The sequence below is a fragment of the Pterocles gutturalis genome, unplaced genomic scaffold, assembly GCF_000699245.1.
Source record: "Pterocles gutturalis isolate BGI_N339 unplaced genomic scaffold, ASM69924v1 scaffold45112, whole genome shotgun sequence".
Classification (NCBI taxonomy): Eukaryota; Metazoa; Chordata; class Aves; order Pterocliformes; family Pteroclidae; genus Pterocles; species Pterocles gutturalis.
In genome coordinates this window covers 25,707-45,458 of record NW_010117110.1, presented here as the reverse complement: position 1 = coordinate 45,458, position 19,752 = coordinate 25,707, and the positions used below count along the sequence as shown (strand labels likewise).

The window sequence follows — 19,752 nt, the reverse complement described above, 5'->3', positions numbered from 1 at the left end:
CTAATGGATAAACTAGGCATGCTACAAAGACAGTTCTAACTGTCCCACTTACAGTGGAGGGAATAATGAACATCTGTTGCTTCCGTAATTGATTTTACTATCTTGTTACTCTCTATTTTTACCTGCTTTTTTAAATATTATGTCTTTCTCATTCAGTAACTTTAAAGAAGAAATAAGTGGGCTATTCTGAAAATAGATGATTGGGGTCTCTTTCACTAAATACAGAGTTACTGTGAAAACAGATCTGCTGATTAAATTTCTGTCTTTCATGGGAAGGCCAGAGGTATTGGATTATTTCCAACCTGTAAATTCAACAGGTTTGGTCTTACATATTCCAGGTAGTTAGGGGGAAAATATGTGAAAAGTAAATTTTGGGATATCCTGGAAAAGTAGTTTGGTACTATAGATCACAGGCTACGTCTTCAAAAGAAATGGTAATCTGCAGTATGAGCAGTTGAGCCCTTTGCTTTCTCTGTCAGACAGGATTTGAGGAAGAGCACTCGTAACTTAACAGTACTTATTTTTCAAGATTGAAAATGTTCTATCACAAAACAAAGAGGAGAATATTTCTTCTTGTAACTGAAGATTTTTTTAAAACTAAGATTTCTAACAATTTCTGTTTTTTTTTTTTTTGCTTACCACATTAAATGTGTTTTAAGAACAACTATGCTTACTATTAGGAAAAAAAGTACATTTGTCACTGTGTGAATTGACAGTCTTCAGGCAAACATTTCTTCTGTTTGCATTAGATAAACTGAAAAATGTGAGGGAATATTAATAGAAGTGGGCAGCTGAACTATGAATAGCGTAACATTTTGGGGTTTTTTCAATCATATTTAGGCTTGATCGTCTCTTTATTTTACTGGACACCGGTACAACACCAGTAACGAGAAAAGCAGCTGCACAGCAACTTGGAGAAGTAGTGAAACTGCATCCTCATGAACTGAATAATCTCTTATCTAAAGTAAGCATCTTTTGTTTTTTTTCAGTACTTTAATAGTGAGAATAAAACTAGTTTAAAGGGGTATGGGTTCTGTGGGAAGAAAAAGAAAAAGCATAGTCTTGTGTTCTCCAAAAATAGACTGAAGAAAATTATGAGACTACTTCTGTGAAGCCTGCTGTTTTGTCAGCCTCTGAAATGGTAACATACATTTTACTTTGCTTTCAGTATTAATATTCAATGTTTGCTGTAAGTTTGTGAACATCTACTGCCATATAAAAATTTCTGTTCCTGCCCTTAAAGGTTGTTACTTGTGTGATACAGCATTAAAAATATAGGACACCGCGTGTCTTTAAAAGGTCTGGAAAATGTAAAAAGTTTACATTAGTTTGAGACTTCAATCTGGTCAAGTCTACTAAAAACACCAAAAATAGTCTGTATCTGACAGCTGGAGATAACCGAGTGACCTCAGTTCTGGTCTTATTGAACAGGTGCCCTCACCACAATTGATGGTATCAACAGAGTGGCCAAGGAATCATGAATATGAAACCACTTTCAGGGAAATAAATAGTTCTTCCAGATTTGAGACATAGTGGTAAATTAGTTTAGGAGAGTATATGTTGCTTCAAGTGACCCATGTTGTCCCTCCTCTTGGGTTAAATGACTTCAAAATTCTAAGGTCTATTAATCTCTTTCAAACACTTCCTTTTAGAAAGCAAAAAACAAAAGTCCCAAACCCTGTTTAGTACCTGGAGGAAATCAAGTTTGAATTTGACTGATAGCAAGAGTTCTGCTAGGCAGTGACCAATATAGAGAAGGCTGCTTGCATTTCTTTGGTTTGTTTTTGTGTCCTTTGTTGTTTTGAATGTTGTCTTAATCCATAGCATTAAAAGTAAGTGTGTTTTAGTAGAGCATAACAGCTGATGGATTTTCTGAAAGTACATTTTAAGCAAATGTTTATTTATTTATTAATCTCTCCTTAAAGGTGTTAGTGTATTTAAGAAGTACGAATTGGGACACTCGTATTGCAGCTGGCCAGGCCGTTGAAGCAATAGTGAAAAATGTACCTGAGTGGAATCCAACTCCAAGATCAAAACAAGGTGGTGCCTAAATGAATTATGTAGAGTTCATTGTTTATCTGACGCAAACTGACTGTGATATGAGACTTTTCAAGGCAACTGTATCATTCTGTTTTTTTATGAGCTTAGACTTCATAGACTGTAGTAACCCTCTTCGGCTTTGGATGTTCATATTCAGTTACAATGATATGCCTGATATTTGTTTCTTCTAAGATGCTGGTGCTTGTGCTCTGTACCCTTATAAAGCTTTTATAAATAAAAGGAGTAATAACTAGTAAAATAGCAAAACTTTTAACCAACTAACTTTGTCATGACATTTTGCAGACACGCTTATTTTTTTCTGTTCCCTTGCTCAAAGCACCTTTCTGAGGGAGGTTAAGTGGCAGCTTGCTGAAGTCTCTTCTGTTTGTACTCACTTTGCATCTGAAGACATCTTAGGAATGTTAGAATTGCTTTTATTGTCAACTTATAGATTGTCAGTGATTTTGTTTAAACCTGTTGGCACTGTCTGACAACCTTACTGGCACAGGTTCCAGAAATTCACTAACTGTTTAAAAACAAACAAACAAACCAACAAAACTTATATCTGTTTGGAGGTGATCTTAATTCAATACCTCCTTGTTCTGTTGCTATAGAATTTGACAAGCAAGTGCTGCATTTGCCTTATCTACTGCCTTTATGATTTCTGTAAACCATTATATTTGCTCTCTTCCAACAACTTCTATCCAGATTGAAGGGTTACAGTTTCTTCTGCCTTTCCTCACAAGACATCTGCTTTGTCTTTTAGATAACTTCATTTGTCCTTCTGTGTGATTTTTCTTACTTGTGTCCCCCTTGTGTACCTAAATCTCTAGAGTACTGGTGTTTATACGTAGTGGCAAAATTACGCACTTTGTCATGTTTTCAGTGACCTTCCTGATGATGCCCAGTATTTAGTTGGCTTTTTTGGCTGTAACTGCCCGATAAGCTAGTGAATACCGAAAACTGCCAGAAGTGCTTCCAAGATCTTTAAATGTTAACTGCCGATTCTGAATTTGGTGTTGTGTAGGCGTGACTTAGGTTATTCATTTTGGACCTCTTCTGCCTCTTCAATGCAGTAGTCAAATACACATTGTACAGAGGTCTGGTTGCATTTAGGTTCTTAGGGTTGCTGTAAATCACTTCTCTTTCTGTATATGTGTAATGAAATGTTACCTTCAGATCTGAGGAAATGTAGGTGGTGTTTATTTTGTACAGTGTTTTGTGTACTTAGACTCATTCTACTGTAAATGAACAAGCTTTCATAAATAAATGTAGGTGTGGGATGAAACACACCAAATTAAATGCTGTATTTCTTGTAAGCAACAATTGTATTTATACTGCTGGTTGTAATTTAGGATGTGAGTGTGCTGGATTATTTAGAAATAGCCAATCTTTTTGGACACTAAGCTGTAGATGACTAGGAGCCACAAAACACGTTACTCTTTGAGTGTTGAGGGGAGGGAATACTTTGGAAGCAAATTCATAACCAGGAAATAAGACACCTTGTGAGGAACAAATATTTTCTGTATTGATATTGATCTGCACTGTACCTGCAGCTGGATTTGAGAAGAGCTAGTAACTAGTTCTCAGGAGCCCTTGGTAGCTGACTTTCTCCTGTATCTGTTAAGACTACTTTCCAGCTTCCAGATGAGGGATGCTTGGCTATTGGTGTTATAATATAGTGTTAGCCTGATACTTGTTTGAACTATTTGTGAGCCATATGCAGTTCAAACTGAAGTTGGCCATACATGTACAGAGAAGACCTAGTGGTATGTCAATGTCCAAGATTTAAAAAAGCTAAGTTTATCAATTGAAGGATGCTAAAATTTTTTTCTACTCAATGAAGCGTGTTAAGTGAGCTTTTTTCAGTCTGTCTTTGTGAAACGGGGTCTTTACACTTTGTGAATCAAAATACTGTATGTCTGATTCTTTTGAAGGAGAGAAATTATTTCTTCCTTTCTCTTGCTTAATCTTCTGCCAGAACTCTGAACAAAAAATTCATCACATTGTCCTTAATATTATTTTCAATGTCCTATCTAGAACCTGGCTCAGAAAGTCCCATGGAAGATTCACCTTCAACAGATCGGTTGCGTTTTGACAGATTTGATATATGTCGTTTGTTAAAACATGGTGCATCTCTTCTTGGATCTGCTGGTGCAGAATTTGAAGTCCAAGACGATAAATCAGGTATATCTTTATATATATATACAGACAAGAAAACTTACTGATTTGAAAAAAAAAATGTTGTGGCAGCACTATGAGTCTAGAGAACAATGGCTTCTCAGAATGCTAGAAAATAATGGGAGAAAATATTCCCCAACATAACTGGTTTGTATTACCTTTCTCAAGTTAAACAGTTTTTGGGGGGGTGTATATGTACAGGGGGAAGAGGAGAGTGTAAACCTGGAAGAGGTAGGAGAAAATGCAATATTAAAGACTTCTGTAGAATTTATGTAGACTTTTTTAAGAGTTGCAGGAGCTGTCACCACTTGTTCTTCATTAAAACAGTGTTCCTAAATACAGTAGTAAGATGTAACTTATTTAGAAGCTTGAAGGTTTCAAGTATAGAAAGATTGCATGGGAAATACTGTGATAAAACTGTCAAAGTTGGATGGTCAAATGTCAGTGCCTGTGTAATGTCTTTTGTTTCAAGTGACTTGTCTGATAGCTTTCTACAGCTTTTTAGCTGAGAGAGTTGTTTTAAATCAGTGTAATAGCATTGAATTATTTTAATCTAAGATTATTTATTTTTGTATTACTGTATTTTCCCACTCTAATTTCAGTCCATCTTCCAGTTTCTGCACCAAATGAATGATGCTATAGATAAGAATCTACTCTGGCTGCATAGCGCTGATTCACTTGTTCCCTGCGAGTAATGCATTCTGTGCAGTATACACAGAAGATCACTAGCTCAGCAAGGAACAGAACCTATGGTTGCTGACACTTAAGCAATATCCTCTCTGTTAAGCTCGGCTCCTATTTTATTGCTTGCTACCTTTTGTGCTAGGTTAATAAGGTGTTGTACAAGTTTCATCTCTTCTAATGAAACCCTACCTGTTCAGAAATGGAATAGATAGAATAGGACACTTTAGTTCATAGTAGTCTGATATTTATCCTAGTATCACATGATTGCATGTAAATGATTTTATGAATGAAAATAAATACAAAATATAATATCAAAAAATAAAAAGATTAAACTAAAAATAGCTTTAGTTGCTGCTTTTTTTTTTAACTGTTGGAAGATGTACATAGGCTGCTTTCTCTTCTGCATTTTGTAGCAGCTTTCCTTTTCAAGTAAGTAGCCAATGTGAATGGACACAAAGCAAGTTAAATAATCTTTAGAATTGTCAGTCTTTGACCCTTTTTCCTAGGATAAACTTGTGAAAGGAAAAATATTTTCTAGAGAATGGAAGCTGTTTGTATTTCTCTGATTGTCAGTTAAATGCAATTTAAAAAAAAGTGCTTTTTGGTATAGATGCAAATAACTACTAGTTGCTACTCAACCTGGTGTATATCCCAAATTTCTGCCAATATTGGTCACCCATTTAGAAGTTTATGTGCAGATATTTGACAAAAAACCCTCAGTCTCCCGACTGGTTTCCGTACCTCACATGTAGAAAGAGCATGGAGTCTGACAGCCCTACAAGCTACAAGTTTTGGCTTATTTGGAGGGTTTATTCTACTCAGGCACTAATATATTTTTGTGTAAAAGTGGGTGCTCCTGAAGTCTAGGTGTTCAGTAATTAAAGTGTTGAAGCTTCACCACGTTCATGAGGTAGGTTCTATTCACTTCCTGAATGACCCTTGCTTGACACATGAAGATGATTGAGGATAAGATTGTTAACAGACCCTAGCACCCTAGGAAAATCATGCTTACGCTTCAGTCTACATTGCCATCAGGAGACAGTTTGGGCAGAAGGTAATGAGATACCTGGGTCTAGTGCATTTTGCAAGGAAGAATGTTTCTGAAGAAAGCAGGTTCAGATTCAGCCTAGCTTAGTACAGGGTATTGGATTGAATATCATTTGAGGGGTTTTGTTGATGGTTGTTAGTCCTTAGGTCTGTGTTTCCCAACAGAAGATAAAGTTTAGGAGGAAAAGAAACCTTTAAAAAAACAAACAAAAAGCTCCACACCAAGCCAAAAAACACCCAAAATTGAGACTGCCAAAATCAACAGATCCCACAGGGATGCATGTGCTCAACAAAAAAACTCACTATTTCTTGAATCAGTTGCTGGATTTATTTTTTAGTGTGTTAGTTTCTTTCAAAGTGCACTTTCAAAAAAATTTGGAGAAAACTTTGTTTCTTACTTCTGTAGACCAAGTGTAATTTAATGAATTTCAGGGCAGCTATTTTCTGCTTAAAAATTGATAATAGTTTAAGTACTAGTATAGCTTCAGCAGCAGATAGTCTTCCTAGGAATCAGTGTGGTTTGATTTAAAAGATCTTACTGATGTATTAGCCAAGTATGATTTAATTCTGTAACTTCTGGCTTTGTTACTTTATTTCATTGGGCAAATCTCCAATAATACACCTCGTTGTAAATCTGATACATCTTCCCTTTTTAAAACCTTTTTCTTAAGGTGAAATTGATCCTAAAGAGAGGATAGCACGACAGAGGAAACTGTTACAGAAGAAACTTGGCTTAGATATGGGTGCTGCCATTGGGATGAATACTGAAGATCTGTTCAATGATGAAGATCTGGACTATTCTCCTTCTTCAGTTTCACTAGTAAACAAACAACCTGTAGGTAAAACCTCGGGCTATTTGACTGTAAGGAATAATACAGTGGGTTTGCTTTATTTGTGCTTCTGTGGTTACAATCTTTATAGTGTAATGATCAACATCTAATATGGTATGCTTTGGCTTCCTGAATTCTTTCACCACACAGTTGCATGTTAGTATTATTTGATGTCAAACTGCTGCTCTGAGTTTGAAATGGAGGGTTGGGGAAGTTGAGAGGAATGTGGGTTTGAGAATTTTTCAGGATGTTCGTTGTAATAAGAATTGACAGTGAATGACGACTCTTTCAGACTCTTCAGGCTGCTGAGTTGATTGACTCAGAATTTCGAGCTGGTATGAGCAGCAGACAAAAGAATAAAGCCAAAAGAATGGCGAAGCTATTTGCAAAGCAAAGATCCAGAGATGCAGTGGAAGCTAATGAGAAGAGGTATAATAGTGAACTGGTTTGCCTGTATTTCAGTTAAGCTGGGATTGTGATTTATCTGTTGAAAAACTTCCTACAGCATTGCATCTTGATCTCTTATGTGCTTGTTTTGCTGATTGTAAGGAGGTTGTGTGCCGTACTTATTCCCATAGAGCTTTGTTAAGGACCTAGCTTCAGAAAGATCTTGAAATAATGGGATGCTACAGTTAAAATTTGTGGTTTGTCCCTGTTATGAGTTATGGCTTGAGGATAGTGCATGAAAATTGGGGGATTTAAGAGAGAAACAATAACTACAATTTTAAGATACACCTTTCTGATGTATGTGGTGTTCCTCACTGTAGTTTATAGTGATGTATTATTTTACCTACTGTGTTTATAACAAGCAGTAAACAAAATTATTTTGTTGATTTTATTTAAGAATTTCTGTGTTTCTTGGAAAAGGCTGAGAAGGATTGCCAGTTTGTGACAGCATTCTGCTGTCTCCTGGTTTTTTTTATGTGTAAACTTACCTATTTTGCATATATAGTGTTAAACCTCTTAGTTTTGTATTCATGCTGCACTTTATTGTATCGGAAGACTTCAGTTGTTGAAGTAATTACTTCCTCTGAAGCATACTTTCAGTTCCTAAACTTATACTTGTTTCTTCTCAGCAGTGATAGCACTGATGGGGAACCAGAAGAAAAGAGAAGAAAAGTTGCAAATGTTGTCATCAACCAGCCTGCCACAGACTCAAAAACATTGGTGGAAAATGCTCCAGAAGAGGTATGATATGTAGTTCTGCTGTTAGCAGGATTTTGGAATGATAATTCTGGTTTTTAGCAGAGTAATGTAAAACAAAACTCCTTTATGCTCCCAAATTCTTCATTCATTTTAGCATTAAGAGAAATGGAGCAAAGAATGCCATTGCCAGCTTACTTTTGTATGTAATGAAGCAAATGAGGTTCAAGCCATGCATAGCAATGAGAAGGAAGAAACATTTAATAAATTGGTAGCAGTTTGTGACCTGAATGAACCTGAGTAGGTAGATTACGGATGTCAGACCTGGGTATTAAACTGTAAAACTGTGCTAAATACTTAAATAATAGGATTACACTGAGCCATAAATAATTTGATCTAAATGTTCATATAGACTCTGTTTAATCTTTGCCTTTCTTTAATTAGGCTTAATTTAGAATTAAGTTGTGTCTTTAGTAGTTGAAGATTTAAACAATTACCTTTGTCGTAGGGAAACCTGCATTTGTTTCAATAGACTGAAAAGCTGAACGATTGCAAGAAATGCTATACCAAAATACAAATGGTACATAGGAGTTTATTTGAAGAGACTGTCTTGATTAGTTTGTATTCTACAAAAATAAGATTTTTCCAGACATAGCTTAGTAATTAAATTCTTATTTGTGAAACGGAGATTGGAAAAAAATTAGAGAGGTTAATGATAACTGCAGGCTGAATAGCTGCTGGTTGCTAACCTTTCAAATGCTTTGTGTTTGTGGCAGTGTGAACTTACTAATGTTAGTATCATAACTTCCTTCCCATCGCCATGTTACTTTCCTTGTAGGATATTTTAAGACAGCGGATATGCTTCTGTTTTTCAAAAATGTGGAATGAATTTTGAAAAGGGTGGTGTTTATTACTGGATTAATTGACCCAATTTGGTTATGTAGTGTAATTTCAAAATGAGACTTGCCTGTTAATGTTCTTTAAAGGCAAAGTTCAAAAATTTAAAGAATCACTGAGGAGGATGAGAAACTTTGCTTAATTTTCTGCCTTTCTGTATGTCTCCTAAAAGGAGCCTGAATTCCAGAACATCAGAATTAGTTACCATAGAGAAGAGGTTATACTACTAACAGACAAACTTCATAAGCTTTTTAAAAGATCCAGTGCCAGTCAGTAAAATTTCTGATGTGTGGAAGAAGGTGGTTTTTTTTCTGATTCTATCCAGTAACAAAGAAAAATACTTAAGCTTTTGGAGGTCTTTGTTATCTAAGTGGCGTACAATACAAGAAGTGTTCACCTGATCCCTTCCTCTTTTAATCTCATACATAATAATATTTTATTTTAGGCAAATGAATGGCCTCTGGAAAGCTTCTGTGAAGAAGTGTGCAATGATCTGTTTAACCCTTCTTGGGAGGTAAGAGGTGCAGTGTCTAAGGTGTAACTAGAGATTAAAAAAAAAAGGTTTCAACAGAAGCGCAAAAATTGTATACATAGGACTTAAGAGCATTTTGCTAGATATCAAAAAATAACATCAGTTGTAAATACAGGTTACATATCCAAGACAAGTCTGCTTTTAAACAACTTAAGTGTTTTTTAAGACTCATTTAAATGGGAAATGAAAACAGATGTGTAAAGTATTGCCAAGTGGAGAGTGGGAAAGATATGGAAAGCTGTGATTGTAAGTGAGAATCCTCTTTAAGTATTGACGTTCAAGCGAAATAAAAGCACATGAATCTATGATCAAAAAGATTAAGCAGTTAAGACAAGCTTTGGTTCTTCAAGAGTTTGGGGAATATTGTGTGAGTCTGTTGACAGCAGTGGCATGTTTGTCTAATGCTAAACTATCAGAAAAGGGGAGGAAAAAATCACTCCTTTGGTAACAGGGTATACTACAAATTATTAGTTATTCTCTTAATTTGTGAAAAGGAACTTTTAACTTTTTTAGACTGATAGTAAAATCTAACTACAAAAATGATATATTTGATTGCCTAGACAACTTATTTTCAAGATTCAAAACCTGTTCTGGTGAGCAACCTTTTATTCAATAATAAAATATAACCTTTTATTCAATCCTTACAATATTTTCCAGAAACTTTGATATCAGTTCCAAGCAAAAATATGAAGTAGCTGGCAATGGTGTCTCTTCCTTGAGCAGAAGATGGAAATAACTGTTGTTAACTAACTTCATTTCTTTACTAGGAAAGTTGATCTTCTGAAAGATTAAATGTTAACGCCAACTATAATGTACTTTGATAGCAAGTTGGCTCTACCCATACTGATCTCAAACTTGGGAACACAGAGATAGATCATATACAGCCAGCACAATTATTTTGGGCCCAGAAAAAGGATAATTATATTAGTGTGACATATCACTGCATCTGAGCTAATAAACCTCACCTCATTTGAAAGCAGGCTGTTGGCAGTTGAAACCAAAGTCCACTTGTCTTCTGAAATGCCGATGTTCTCGTAGCTCATACATTTAATATAGGGTGCATACTTCTTAATTAAGGAAGTAGATCAATACAGAATCATTATTATGGTATGTTCTGGATGAAAAACAGGTTAACATACCTTAAAATACATGTTTATAAAATGGCCCTCTGGCATCTTCTTGCAATGTCTGGAGACAGCCTGGATGACTAGTTCAGACTGCTTGCCTACCTTATAGACAGCTGAAGTCGGGCAAGATGAATCCTGCTGTTGGCATTTCCTTTATACTTTTGTCTGTCTTGCTGCTGTTTTGTGTTTGCAGAAGCTGAGAAGTGAACTAGCAAAATCTTCCTCTTTTGGCTTGTAAAAACTAGCTCATGAGTGGTCTTGGACCAAATAACAAATTATGGGTGTGTTATGAACAACTAGGGTTTTAAGTCTAGGCTCTCTGACAAGTTTTTATTGTCTTACTTACAGCTTTTACCAATAGCCACTGAGCTGTACATATGGGGACATGTATGCTTGCATTTCGTCTAAAATATTCTGATTAAGGGAGGACCTACCAGCTACTCAGTTCTAGTTGTTACTACCATGAAATGATATACGATAATTTTGTGCTAGCAACATGCATGCATCTGAAGTGCCCTTAAAAAAAAAAGTATGTTCCGCTTTAACCTATGTAAGGTCTCTTAATGAAAATCCAGTTCAACACTTTGCTTTTGCAACTTTCTGTGTATCTGTTGAGTAGGATTTTCTTGATTACCCAGTTACATATCAAAAATACCAGAAACAGATGTGTCTGTAGCACATCTTTCTACCGGTCTTCTGTCATTGTTTTCATGTTAAACATCACATAGTATGTTCAGCTGTTCATTTTTGGTGGGAGCATACAAGCAGCTATAATTTGCTTTCCGATATTAAAAAAAATAAGTGAACAAGTTATATTTAGCCAAGGAAGACTGGTTTGTAAGCTATGCAGATTAGTAATTCCAATAAATCTGTTTTGCAGACCTCAAAATACTGATTGGGGATACAAACTCTCTTAAAGAAATATAAAGAGCTGTAGAGAAATATAGTATGTAATATAAAGAGAAATATGAAGTGTTTAAGAAATAGAAGAATATTGCTTTCCTTTAGCTTATAAACTTACTAAAACCAGTAATCTCTTCTAGTTGCTTCTTCTCTGAACACTAGTGTCTTATAGTGAGGTAAAAATGAATGGTTTTGGCTACATGACTGCACATATAACAGTATCTTCTGTGTTAAAAAACAGAAACAATTCTTAATCACTTCTATCTGTAAGCTGACAAATACTTAGGAAAAAAACAGGTTGGTTTTGGACAGATTAGTATTTGTGTGATTTGATCTAACAAAATACTACCCTTTCCTGCAAGTCTAAGTACCACTAACTCTGCAGCACTTGAAACATCTCTACTAAGAATAAAGAATTGTTTCATTTACCCAGTGTGGTTTTAATGTTCTGTTCCTAAATACTTAAAAATTGACTTCTTATGTTACTTTTCTAGGTTCGACATGGTGCAGGTACTGGACTGAGAGAGATACTTAAAGCTCATGGTAAAAGTGGTGGTAAAATGGGAGATAGCTCTTTAGAAGAGGTAAGTTTCCAGTCATATAGACTTAACATATTACACAAATGCAGTTGAGAAAACAGACTTCTTAAAATACTTAAGCGTTGCAGGAGGTGGGTGATCTGGTGGAATGTAAACCATGAGAATTGTCTACTCAAAATATGAAAACGCTGTATGGACTGTTCAGATGTTTACATTCTTTTTAAAAGGCCTGTGCAAAAAACAATACTAGCGTATAAGCAGCTATTAATAGGTAGACTGTGTGTAAAGTTATTACACACTAGCTTCTATACTAGAAAATACTCAAAATTGACAAGTTGATGAAGTATCTCTAGTGAAGTGTTTCAGACCATCTGGTTCTAGTCACTTAACTAGTAAGATGACTCTATTGATATGCTTGCTGTGTTATTATGAGAAAGTATTTACTGTGTTTAAAAGGAAGGCACTTTTTAAAAAATATCCTGACAGTGATACCCTGTTTATTAATAGTGAATCTCATCCACATTGATACTGACTTCCCTGCTGTAAAAGCAGCTGTGATAGCTTGTGATTTAGAGAGTGTTGAAGAATGAGGAGATGCATTTATCAAATTTAAATCAAGCTACTTCAGCATACTTTGTACATAGGGAAAGCAAAAGCTGCTCTCTTTCCTTGCTTCCATGTGGAGTAATGTTTGTTTCATGGAGATTGCAGAGTAATAATAACACATGCTGCAATGATAAGATGCTTCAAACAGTTTTTTAACTATTTTGTACTATGGGCTAGCTTCAAAGGCTGCTGTGCATGCTATATGCAGGCTATATTTCTTTGACATGTATGGGAATATGAAATCCATAATATGATAAAAGTTTTGTTCATTGAAATGGTAGTTTTCAAGGGATGTGGTGATCTAGTAAGCAAACAGTGGAGATGAGAAATGTGATGCCTGAGCAGTTGCTTTTATGAGATTCAAAGTTACAGAGCTATTGGGTCTCTGTTGGGTCTCTACATAACAGAAGCCAGAGCTTCAACACAAGCTTGGTGTAAATTGCTTTGTTACATCTGGAGGAGACATCAGCTGAAAAACAAGTTCCTTTCACTGGGTCTCCCACAGTGAATTACTGCTTCATAATTTATTTGTAAATATTCTTCAAACATATTAATGGACTTGCCTAGGACATGTTGACATTAGTCAGGATAGATTATCTGAGTGATCTTACCTTTGTGTGCTGTGTAGGGATAAAATTATCTGTCTTACAAGGTGTTCTGTAATATTTTGATAAAGGTACTATGTGTTTTAAAAAAAAATTGCTTGTAATAAGCCAGGTGAGCTGAATTACTGGTGACTGTTTTGCTCTATCTGTGCAAGATGACTATATTCATTCCATTTAAACATATGTTGGCATACCTCTTACAAATTTTAGCTAAAGCAAGCATATCAGAAATCCTTTATGAATAAATAGAGTCAAGGTGTTCAATTTTTCTGTTTTTACAGATGATTCAGCAGCATCAGGAGTGGCTAGAAGACTTGGTTATTAGACTTCTTTGTGTGTTTGCATTAGACAGATTTGGAGACTTCGTTTCAGATGAAGTAAGTTGTCTCTGAGTGAACAGGTAGATCAGCAGGCTTCTGCAGGAGATAATATTGCAGCAGATAGCTATGCTTTGTTCAGTGCTACTGCATGTGCCTGTTGTAACTGCTCGCAGATGCTTATTACAAAGTAGCTGATACATAAATTTCACCTTGTTTGTATAGCAGTTTTGGTCATCTGACTCTACTTGTATTGGTTTCTTTCCAAGTCAAATTTCATACAGAAATACCTGTTTTATCATTTACTTTATTCTAGGTGGTAGCACCAGTACGTGAGACTTGTGCTCAGACTCTGGGAGTAGTATTGAAACATATGAATGAGACTGGAGTTCATAAAACTGTGGATGTTCTCCTCAAGCTGCTTACACAGGAACAGTGGGAAGTGAGACATGGTGGTCTCCTAGGAATAAAGTATGCTTTGGCAGTACGTCAGGTAATAATCCTCATGACAAATTGCAGAAAGCTTTGGAACAAAAAGCTATACTCAAAGTAGAGGATGTGGCTGAACAGTGGAGAGGTATGATAAAAAGCAAGCTTGCTTGCACTTCAGTCTTACAAGTTGTGTGACTGCATGTTTATGTCCAGGCTGCAGACATCTGCAAGTATATTGCAAAGTTGTACTGTTTTAACTTGGTAAGTTACTTACACAAAATGTTATCAATAGAGACAATTATGCTTGCCTGGTTTTGATAATACTTTAATGTGTGAGGTTAACAGAGCTGACTGCTACAAGAGGTTTAGTCTATTCACAGTATTATTCTGCAAACACGGAGCTTTGTTTACACCAAAACTGAGCTGAGTTACAGTTCATGCAAATTCAAAATCTAGGTTTTACTTCATGAATGGTAACTTAAAATATTCAGATTATAGTCTTGGACCTGTAACTTCTGTTTTATATAAGAAACAGGTTTATTCACACACTTAGAATATCTCTTAGTTGTTTGGGGCACTGCGTGCTTTTTAAGTTTAAAAATGCTTTTGATCTTTTTGGCAGGACATGATCAACACTTTATTGCCTAAAGTGTTGCCTGCAATAATTGAAGGTCTCCAAGATCTGGATGATGATGTCCGAGCTGTTGCTGCAGCATCTTTAGTACCAGTAGTGGAAAGCCTGGTCCAACTTGAGTCGCAGAAGGTGACTGAATTGTTTTCCATCAATTCTAATTGAAAAGTTCACTTCTAGTCTGAGTGAAGAAAATAACACTTAGAGGCAGCACTTGGATTTTCATGTGGTGGGGTTTTTTGTGGTGTGTGGTGGGTTTTTTTTGTGGGGTTTTTTTTTTGTTTTTTGGGGTTTTTTTTACAATAACCTCTTCTGTTTATTTGTGTAGGTGCCTTTTATTCTTAATACCTTGTGGGATGCACTTCTGGAGCTGGATGACTTGACAGCTTCCACAAACAGTATCATGATCCTTCTTTCTTCCCTTCTGACTTATCCTCAGGTCCGCAAATGCAGGTAACTTTTTAGTTAATATTGCTTCAGTATTGACGATTTGACTGTCCAGTTATTTTGAAGTTGGAATAATCAAAGTTGCTTTAAAATACTGATTTAAATTAAGCATCTCCTTGGCACACGATTTTAATTTTACTCTTGCTTTTCCTTAAAGTGAAGGTAGGACAGTGCTTCTGTTTTCATTACATTAGTAAAGGCAACAAACTAAGTAAAAGGTACTAGACATTGTTTATGTGTGACTTCTTTCCCCACCTCCCCTCTTTCATCTTTGGTATTTTAGTAAAGGTTATTGGCTCTGTGGTCCAGCCCACAAACTTCTTGTTTGTCTGCTTCTTGTTGACAAACTCTAATCAAAAGAGCAAGCTTTGTACATTAAAACACATGCATGTAGAACTTTGCTATTGGAACAGTTCTAAAGAAAGCTACAAACTTGAAAATTCACATCAGTACTACAACCAGTAATTCTGGGAGTGGTTGAAGACAGTGTCTAGTTCCTCTCTGTTTGGGACTCTGTCAAATTGAAGCAATTGCATGTTAGTATGTTAACATTTTTCACAATAGGCATGGCAAACTCACAGCATCTGCAGGTAGGTGCTTTACACATCTTATTTTTCGTGTTCTGTATGATTGCTGCTGAAGCTGGGTTTTGCCCAAATCCAAAATTAAGTTTTGTCACTAATGCCGTCTTTAAATCAGTATATACTACTTGCATCAGTTGATGTGCATGTTCATGCACAAAAGATCCAAGCTTGATTTAAATTATTTCTAGACTCATAAATGCCTAATAATAAATTCAATATAAAACAAAAACCCCTTTTTTCTAAATAGTTGAACAAAGCCCAAAGTATTATCTGGGAAACAACTGGTAAAAATACGTGCTTGAATCAACAACCAGTTAGACTAGGATTTTCCTAAAAAAAGATACTGTCTCAAACTGTTTTAAAAGTTTAAGCTGTAGTAAGCTGATCTTTCACTTTAATTCACCAAGCATATGCTATAACACTTTTCTTTTTTAAAAAGCTTTATTGTGGATGAAACTTTATAACTGAGGATAAACAAAATTAACTTAGCTCTGTGTGTTTGTTTTTTTCCCTGTCACTGCCTCTTCATCTCCCCTTCGTGTACTAGTATTCAGCAGTCACTCACAGTTTTGGTCCCACGTGTGTGGCCATTCTTGCATCATACTATATCTTCTGTGCGAAAAGCAGCACTGGAAACATTATTCACACTGCTCTCTACCCAAGACCAGGTAAGAATTACATTTATTATTGTTTCAATATGATACATATTGGAATCTGCTCGATCATATGATATCCTTGTTTCAGAGCTCTTCAACATGGCTGACTCCAATTCTGCAAGACATGTTGAGGCACATATTTCAATTTTGTATCTTAGAAAGCAACCAAGAAATTCTGGATCTTATTCACAAGGTATTTGCATGACTTATGACCTAGATATGTAGTGTTTGGGTATCCTGCTCTTTCATATCCTCTGCACTTGCATGCAGGTAAAGAATAGTGTGTTCAAGTTAATTCTTTTGTAGTTAGCCTATGTGATGCTTTACTATGGAGTGAAGGAGAATAGGATGGTTCCTAGAGTTTATCAGTGCATACATGATCTTACGTGGACCACATACAAATTTGTCATTATTTCCACTATGGTTCTTTCCCAAGGTTTGGCTGGAACTGTTGAACAAGGCGTCTGTACAATATGTGGTTGCAGCTGCTTGTCCATGGATGGGAGCCTGGCTCTGCTTAATGATGCAGCCATCTCATTTGCCTATAGACTTAAATATGTTGCTAGAAGTAAAGACCAGATCAAAAGTAAGTTTAATGGGACTTCACTAACTGTTCTGGGGAGACTAGGAAATTGATTAGCTATGTATAAAGACATGTTGTAAAACTGTTAGAGGGGAGTGGTGGTACCTTTCTACAAGTCTAAATGTAACCTATCTTAAAAACCTCAAGGCTGTAGAGCAAAATAGTTCTTGTCAGGTTATCCATGAGAATTCAAAGTTCTGTTGTGTAGCATGCTCCCTGTGAGTACTTTATAAAAGTCTTTATTTACATGCTTCCATAACTGTCATGGTTCCAAAACCAGCCTGCTGAAAGATGTTTCCTTTTTCCTCTGTGTGGAAAACAGCTATATCAGTTTATCAGCTATATGTTGAGTATAAGTTTTCATATAGTGAAGGCACCATATCATACATTTAGTTGGACCATAGGGTACTATTAGTGGGGAGGCGATTTACAATTATAAACTGCTTTATGAAGTTTGTTATCCAATGAAAGTTCCAGCTTAGTCCAACTTTTGCAGGGTATGATGGTTATTGGAAATGTTATAGAATAAGAATTTTATCTTTTCTATTACAAACACACTTACTTTCAACCTCTCCCAACTTTCTTCCATAGGAAAAGGCAGGTGCTAAACTGCGTCAAGGTCAAACCCAGAATAAGGAAGTGATTCAGGAATATATTGCTGGGGCAGACAGCATGGCAGAAGATCCAGCAACCAGGGATTATGTTGTCATGCGAGCTCGGATGATGGCAGCAAAGTCAGTTTACTGGAAATCTGAAAATCTATTTAAAAGCAATTTATGTTTTTGTTATGTAGTGTTTTTTGCCAAAAGTCTAATTACAAGGACTTTTTGGTATCTGCCTTTTGAATTGTAAATTGCAGAGTAATTGTAACGTTGAAGTGACTGTTCTTTCTCTTTTTGCCAGGTTGCTGGGAGCACTTTGTTGCTGCATTTGTGACCCAGGTGTAAATACTGTTACTCAAGAAATAAAGCCAGCAGAATCATTAGCTCAGCTACTGCTCTTCCACTTGAATTCTAAATCTGCCTTGCAGAGGATTAGTGTTGCATTAGTAATCTGTGAGTGGGCAGCCTTGCAAAAGGTAGGATGTTTCTGCAGCAAAAATATATTTTACTTACTATCTTAATCCACAGCTTGTCGTCTGCTACTTATTATCAATTTCAGTTGATAAGCTAAAATGGTATTTATATATCTAAATACTAAAATCTTGATTGCTAGACAGTGGAGGAATATGTTACTTGGTAGCTAAATGCCAATTGACAGAACTATGAATCACTAAATATGTTCACATTTCTTCTACAAATAAGTATGTTCTCAAGATGCATGTTATCTAATGTCAGGGCTTCCATTTAACTTGACTGTCTTCCCTGTGTTCACTGTCACTTCTGTTCTAGTGGCAGACTGAAGGTTTTGTTCATAATCTTTAATGTTCTGGATTACAAATGTTAATGGCCCCTTTGGAAACTGGATATTTGTACCTAGATTGCACTGTTTAGTGCCCAAAACCAATCAAAAGAAATTACGATTACTCAAATACAAATTATGTCTTTTCCTGTTATAGGAGTGTAGAACTGTGGCCATTTGTGTGCAACCTCGTTTACTTGGGGTCCTTTCTGAACATCTCTATTATGATGAAATTGCTGTTCCTTTTACACGAATGCAGAATGAATGTAAACAACTCATCTCATTGTTAGCTGATGCACACATTGACATTGGAAACAGAGTAAACTGCAGTGTATTCACAATAGATCAAGCTAATGAGCTGGTAAGTAGAGGCATGCCTGCCCTTTTTTCAAATCTGTTCTTGACTTGAAATACATCTTCAGCATAATTGTTACACAGATAGTAACTTTCAGAGATAATGTGGTGACTTTACTACTTCTCCTGGGGTGTTCACAGACTATGCCAAAAATCAAGTAGAATGCAAGGTAGATACTTAGCAGGAAAAAAAATTGCATGTTCTGATTTTAGGTGTAGATTCACTGTTGAAATCTACACAGAATAAAACAAAGCAGGCTGGAACTCCTTCAAAACTACTGTCAAAAGACTACTAAACACACTGTAAATTCTAGGCCTTCTTACCCCCTGACCCCCAAAGCATGTGTTTTAAAGTGTTTTGTCCCTGGCTGTTGAATTGTTTTGGTTTTTTTAACCTGAAAACATCAGTGTTAGAAGTGCTAGTTAAAGGTAGCTCTTGACATGAAAAGCTCTGTAAGCAAAAGTAGAGATGATAATGTTGGGGCAACAAATTAAAAGGTTTTTCTTCCAACCCCAAACTGGCCTCTTAACCAGAGAGAAAGATGAGTATGGGCAGATGAGGTAGGATGTAAATGAAGAGCTGGTGAATTTGAGAACTTGCAAAATAAAAGGGGACTGGGGTGGGAGTGGTATGTAGATTTGGAGGGGATGAAGGAATGGTGATGGATGTGCATCTTGGGGTGGGGGAGGAAGGTGATTAGGATCCTACATGTGTTTGTGTATGCAACTGGGATGCTGAAGATAAGAATAAGAGAAGGTTTAAGTTTGTGTGGTTATGGCCACAATGACTGTAGCATGATGGATCTTGAAATTCTCAGATGCTAGTTTTCATGTAGAAATAGCTTAAATTTGAAATCTCAACATATGTTTAAAGTTAGAGAAAACTGTGTGTGTAGGCTGAGGGGATTTTGGCAGCAGGTCTGATGATGGCTACCATCTTGAATAAATTCCCAAGGTAAAGACAGACGGAATCGTGTGAGCTCGTAGTCTGTGAAGTACAGGAGTTTTCATATACATCAACTGTTTACTCTTGAGTGCAGTAATAAGGCTGCTTGACCGATGAATGTTTTTTCAAAAGATATCCACTCTGGATTAGAAGACTCATTCTGTGACTATTTGCTATTTTGTATGGTTGTCTTCTGCACCCTTTACAACTAACCCTTCAAGTTTTCTTGTGTCCTGGTTTTGTCTGGGACAGAGCTAACTTTCTTCA

The 19,752-nt window shown here is 36.1% G+C and overlaps 1 protein-coding gene across 1 annotated transcript in view; it reads left to right on the top strand.

Moving 5' to 3' along the window:
• Positions 1-840: 840 nt before the first annotated feature.
• BTAF1 (BTAF1 RNA polymerase II, B-TFIID transcription factor-associated, 170kDa) overlaps positions 841-19,752 on the top strand; it is a gene marked incomplete at its 5' end in the record, with an annotated part of 35,522 nt that continues 16,610 nt past the window's right edge. The window contains 18 exon segments of the mRNA XM_010075686.1: positions 841-964; positions 1,926-2,040; positions 4,081-4,227; positions 6,624-6,787; positions 7,075-7,211; positions 7,859-7,970; positions 9,268-9,336; positions 11,879-11,968; positions 13,416-13,511; positions 13,768-13,944; positions 14,506-14,646; positions 14,843-14,967; positions 16,093-16,213; positions 16,290-16,394; positions 16,638-16,787; positions 17,376-17,518; positions 17,688-17,862; positions 18,343-18,546. Of these exon segments, the coding sequence (XP_010073988.1) occupies positions 841-964; positions 1,926-2,040; positions 4,081-4,227; positions 6,624-6,787; positions 7,075-7,211; positions 7,859-7,970; positions 9,268-9,336; positions 11,879-11,968; positions 13,416-13,511; positions 13,768-13,944; positions 14,506-14,646; positions 14,843-14,967; positions 16,093-16,213; positions 16,290-16,394; positions 16,638-16,787; positions 17,376-17,518; positions 17,688-17,862; positions 18,343-18,546 (2,395 nt within the window).